This window comes from Rhipicephalus sanguineus, unplaced genomic scaffold (genome assembly GCF_013339695.2).
Source record: "Rhipicephalus sanguineus isolate Rsan-2018 unplaced genomic scaffold, BIME_Rsan_1.4 Seq8931, whole genome shotgun sequence".
In the NCBI taxonomy this organism is placed as follows: Eukaryota; Metazoa; Arthropoda; class Arachnida; order Ixodida; family Ixodidae; genus Rhipicephalus; species Rhipicephalus sanguineus.
The window spans coordinates 2,255-7,981 of record NW_023616227.1 but is presented as its reverse complement, the minus strand read 5'-3'; the positions used below and the strand labels follow the sequence as shown (position 1 = coordinate 7,981).

At 49.1% G+C, this 5,727-nt stretch overlaps 1 protein-coding gene across 1 annotated transcript; it reads left to right on the top strand.

Annotated features, from left to right (window-relative positions):
• Positions 1 to 230: 230 nt before the first annotated feature.
• Positions 231 to 704, top strand: LOC119378602 (tigger transposable element-derived protein 6-like). The gene has a single exon (XM_037647679.1). The coding sequence runs from the start codon at positions 231 to 233 to the stop codon at positions 702 to 704; it is 474 nt and encodes a 157-aa protein (XP_037503607.1).
• Positions 705 to 5,727: the final 5,023 nt, after the last annotated feature.

Below are 5,727 nucleotides of genomic sequence, written 5' to 3'. Positions count from 1 at the left end.
CGCTGATGAAACGAATCTGTTCTTTCAGCTGTTGCCTGCAAAAACTCTCGCGGCGAAGACTGACAAGTGTGTGGGGGGGGAAAAAAAATCGCATCACAGTGTTCGTGTGCGTGAACATGGACGGCTCCGACAAGCGGCCGCTATTGGTCATTGGCAAGCCCAAGAAACCGCGGGGCTTCGCCAAGGTGCTGTGAATGCCTGTCGCGTGCACACACAACACAAAGGCGTGGATGACGGGGGAGATATTCCGGAAGTGGCTGACAGACTTTGATAAGGAAACGTCCACGAAGAAGCGCAAAGTGCTGCTCTTGCTGGACATTTGCAGCGCACACCATGTTAACGCACATCTGAGAGCTGTCAAGATACTTTTTCTGCCTCCGGACACAACCGCCAAGATGCAGCCGATGGACCAGGGAGTGATAGCAAGCTTCAAAGTGCATTGTCGCCGCCGTGTCATTGAGCGTCGGCTCATTGACATCCGTACAGCCGACAACGCTGTCGACCTGAAGGTGCCGCTAGTAAAGGCGGTATTTTTCGCAAGCGGAGCCTGGCGGGACGTGAAGTCTGAGACCATTCTTCACTGCTTCGAGAAAGCAGGTTTTTCGCGGGGAAGCAGCGCTGCCGAAGAAATAACACCAGAAGCAGACATTGATGCTGCTGCAGCGGATGGTGGCGCGGCAGTGACGAGCTTGGGGCAGCTGTAGGAGGCAGCGGGCAATGCAAGCCTTGTCCCAAGCGGGTTGGATTATCAGGAATTTGCCCTGGTGGATCAAGGCCTCGTCGCAATGGAGGAGCTCACCACCGATGAACTCGCTGCTAGCGTCTCCGAAAGGGGAATGGCTGCAAATAGCAGTTCCTCGGATGGCGAAGGGGACGACATTGGTGCGTCTCAGCCTGGGACCGCCGGAGCACCTCTCGCAGCTGTAGACACGCTGCGTATGTACTTGTGCTCTGAAGAGGGCAGTTGCGATCTGTTGGACAACGTTGAGCACCGTGTTCTGAAATGTGCGCTTGCGAAACGCGTGCAAAGGACCCTTGATCGCTTTTTTCGGAAAGTGTAAATAAATTTGTTTCTTGGTCTGCATAATGTTTGATCTTTTTTAGAGTCTAGATATAGCAAAAAAGCGGTTATAGCGATCTAATTTCAGATTCCCGCCAACTTCGTTATGACCGGGCTACACTCTCTCTCTTTGTGTGTGTGTGTCTATATATATATATATATATATATATATATATATATATATATATATATCCTCTTAGGTGCCGACACCGCAATATTATTGTGAAGATATCTGGTGGGAGACTCAAGACTTATTTTCCAATCTACACGAAGACATTGATCGACCATGTTACGCTTGGCTCAAAGCGAATCAGGCCGCATAGGCTGCTACTCGCTGACTGTATCGCATAAGATCGATTCCCATAATGCATGGGATATCTGCCGAATTTTAAGAGCAAAGCTGTTTAGCAAATCGTTCCTTGCCCGACGAACCAAAAGACTATCATAATTATAAAGGGGTATGTGCCACAGAAATTGGGTAAATCTCACTACTCACCGTACACTAAAAATGAAGAAGGCAACAGTTAGCCCAACAACAAATGGCTGCGTAGCGACGGTGGCGAGCCAAGGACATCGAGTACGTGCAATGAGGGAATACTAGGGAACGGGAAAGGCAATGGTGGCTGCGAGAAGACCCCGAAGCGATAGAAGGCCTACGCCAACGACGACGGGCCCGTAGATCTATGGAAGTTGCGAACGCTTGGTTTCAGTGCAAGTTTGTCTCTGCAGTTTGGACAACCATGCCGTGTTTGTGACTGTCTGTGGTTTAACTCGAACTTCTCTGCACTGAGAATCAATGCAGAAACAACCTAGCATCACCTAGCTAATGCCTAGCAACGACCTAGAAGCAGCCAACAAACAACCTGCATCACTTAGCTAAGGCCTAGAAACAACCTAGAAGCAATCAGGTAAGTCTTCGGAATCGTCCATTTTCACTGTTTCAAGCCTTGCGCGGCTTAGTGCAAGCTTCGCCATTTTTTTTTATTAACATGCCTTACTTTGTTAAAACATGCACCAGACAGGAGAGAGTGGGCTAATGCTGGCACAGGAAGCTTTAACTATGCCAGTGAATTCAATTTAAGATGGCCGAAAATCATTCTCAGAAGGTAGCAAATACCATTTGCTACCACAACACCTTGTTTGAAGGTGTGCTTACAAATTTTTCCGTCAAAGGTTGTTTCTGGATGAGTATTTGAGTTGCTCTTCGGTCACCGAACTGGTAGTAAAACCCTTTGCCGATAAATAAAGAATGCGTACCATCTTGGCACTTTTATAGGCAGGCATTTTTAGACTACCAATAATTTAACCTTTTTTTTTGGCGAGCAAGTCTGCGTGAAAGCATTTACTGACTGACTGCATTTTTGTGTTCTGAAAACCAGTCGCTACGCGGCTCAAGACTTGCCATAGCTTAAGCGTTCGCTTCAGTTGTTCATAAACACAACATATTATCACATTCGTACTCAGAAATTTTTTTGGGGGGTGTTTTAGTGTAGACCGGCTAACTTTGGCAACTGATGGTCGCTGTGAAGGCGTGCAAGTATTTTAGTGTGACCCGAAAGGTTAAAACATGCAAAAATTTCAGGGCGTGTCAGAACCCCATCAACCCCCCCTTAGTTACGGCCCTGCATATTCTGCACGTACAAATTCGTTTGAGGGACATTTTACGCTGAATATTTGACTTGTCCCTGGCCCATGATCGAATTTTAAAATCTTGAAATGAAGAAGAAGCGGGCATAAACAGCCCTCTTTGAAATAGCTGCTGGACAGCTACGGCCAGCAGTCCATCGTCAGAAAACGAGGGCCTAAGCCAATTTCTTAAAAAATATCCAGGGCCGGCGCCAGCAGGGTCTGTGCTCCCCATCAAGCAGTTCGGGGGGGGGGGACCGAGCCCTCCAGCTCCCCCCCCTCCCCCCCGTACTCTCCGCATATGGGTTCAGACCATTTATAACGTAACTGGGTACAGTGCAGGACCGGTTATAATGCAGTTTTTCCAACTCCCATTTACCCACCCATAAATTTTCATCTGTATGCATACCGCTTATTGCATAGTCCCCTAAGATGAAAGTTATAATGTGGTTACAATGCGGCTGCCGGAAAATCCTTAGAGATGCGAGGAAGTGAGCGTGTTCTCAATGGAAGTGGACTGGCCGGGGAGAGAGGTGAAGGAGGAGTGGACGCGGAGCGAACGAACGGGAAACAGGGGAAGGAAAGGTTGTGGGGGGCAGTAGTGCGATGTGTGTGGTGTGAGGAGAGGGAACGATTGCCTAGGCAACAGAGAAGCCTTTGCTCTGACTGCTTATTGTGCGTGCACTGCGCTCCGAACGGGAACCCGCATCTGCATGAAGTACGAGTTACCGCTGTTTGGCTCTTTGATTTTCTGTCAGGAAAATAGCTGCATCGTCGTAGAGCACAGACATGGTGTGTGCAACCTCAATTCCCCCACAAGTGACAATGCTTTAAAGGGCCAGTAAACAACCACGAGGTCCAAAAATTGTAATGAAGGGAAATATGCGCACTTTTGCTATGTGAACATGCTGCCGCAATAATTTTGCGAATACGTGCTATAATAAGGAAGTTACAGGGGTTAGAACATCCGTTTCAGCTGGTTTCAAATTTTCGCGCGTCCTCGCCACACTTCTCCTCCACAGGGAGGGGAAGGCATAGCCCGTTGTCGTGACTCCGCCCACTTTGGCAACGTGACACGACGTCAGCAATTGACGTCATCGGCGAGCGGGATCAGTCGCAATGTACTTCCGCTTGCTGCAGCTCCTGGTTGTTTATTGTTTACATTGTCGCACGTGCTCCGCAACTTGACGGGCAGTTTTCGGCTTTTCGGTATTTTTGAACCTTTGTGACAGTTCACAATGTAGCAGGAATGCGTCCTTGCTTTCCAAGACGACGAAGGGGCGCGAGAGAAAAGCGTTGAGAACCCCGCTTGCCGCAAGGGCGACCCGTCCGAGCTACCGGAGATTCCCCCTTTCTCCGCTCGATTTGCAGCCAACAACTGAACACCACTTCCTCCACGTGTTGCTAGCGGCGGCTATGATGCGCCGAGGGCATATAGTTGATTACTGACTCGGTTTTTTGGCTCTATGGCCGACGGCGCATTGGATTTGACCAACCTTTTTCTTTTCTTTTTCTTCCCTTTCTCCTTCGACCTTTTAAAATTTTCTTCTGAACTTAACCTTCGCTTTGTCTTTTGTTCCTTGCCTGATCCAGCATAGCCCATCGATCTCCCGCTCCAAAGGGAAGAGGCAGCAGACATCATCATCATCATCATCATCATCATCATGTCGAAGGCAAACTGCGTGCAGGTGCTATGCAGGTGCCATGCAATGCGGGGAACATACGCATGACAAATGCGTTCTGCGTGGCCGAAACCGCATCATCGCAGGGCCAAGAAACAAGGCGCAGTTTCGTAGCGGCGGGTGGGAACAGGAACTGACGTTAACTCGACTACTGTTTGTTGAGACCTGGCTTAAACCAATCGACTAGCTCAGTGCTACGTCAACTCGCCGATCGCCGAGTTTGCGTCACTGCGTGTACGAGGAGGATGGGTCAGCCGTAGGGAAGAAGCGCGGGAATCGTTTTTTCGAAATGAAGGGTCTGCGCGGCACGCGGCGCTGTAATATTCGGAAAACGTGATCGCCACGGTCTACTGTACGAATTAGCGAGCTTGTTTGGGGGGTGTAAAAAAAAAGCCGCAGCCTGTTTACGGGCCCTTTAAGATGTGACTGAGCTTTTGCCTGTGCCACCAGCATGCGAACTTACAAGCTTAGGAGACTTTTTCAGGATAGTAGGCGTGGCTGTTCTCCTGACCGCAAACTGAAACTTTGTTTCACGTGTGCTGCCCACTCCGGGATACGATATTTTCTGTGCCTGATATCCGTGTTGTCTTGGGCAAGCTTCCCGTGACGGCATGCCAATTTGCAACCTGCACGCTTGGCCTAACGAGGGCTAGCTGCCTCATCGGTAGTGGCTGTGGACGATCAAAGTTGCGGGTTGGTGCCGAGTCAACGAAACATTTTGCAGTTGTTGTATTTATAGTTGTTGCATTTAGAGGGGGTGATTTAAGTTTACTTCAACGAAAACGAGGGTGTGCATGTTCAAGTCTAGAGTGTTGTTGGTTCATGGTGGCCACTGTTTTTGACATCGCGCACGTGCCCGAAAATCGAAAGCATGTGGAATTTTAATAGCCGTTCAATGTATAGTTACTGTGCAGTGTGGTACCACAGCAAAATCGGCATGAACGAGGAGGTCCAAAAAGTTAGTCGGCGGCATTTCGCTACGGCACTCTTTTTTTTTTTTTTTTGCGCCCTTTGGGCCGTCCGGCAAGCCAAAGATGCCGCCCGGGTCCTAGGACTCACCTGAGGCACCGCTGTCATCATCGACGAAGGGTGGGACGGGACAGGGGTTAATCCCCTCTCCCCCCGCCCCGCCTGAAATGAACTGCCATACTGACCTTAATTAAAGTTCATTCATTCATTCATTCGTTATGTCGGCACCGCAGGTCCGCGGATGTTAACCTTTCAACATTTGCAAATTTACCCCCAAGTTGCATGCCTTGATAGCTGAAAACGCATGGCTGCCTGTTGGTCATGTTTTGCACAGGTAGAGCATTTCAAAAATGTTGTTTTGATTACAGTGTGGTACCGCTTATAGTGTGG

Bases quoted from the DNA above. Each gene is read 5' to 3' on its own strand.
- LOC119378602 (XM_037647679.1), top strand. From the start codon at position 231: ATGACGGGGGAGATATTCCGGAAGTGGCTGACAGACTTTGATAAGGAA.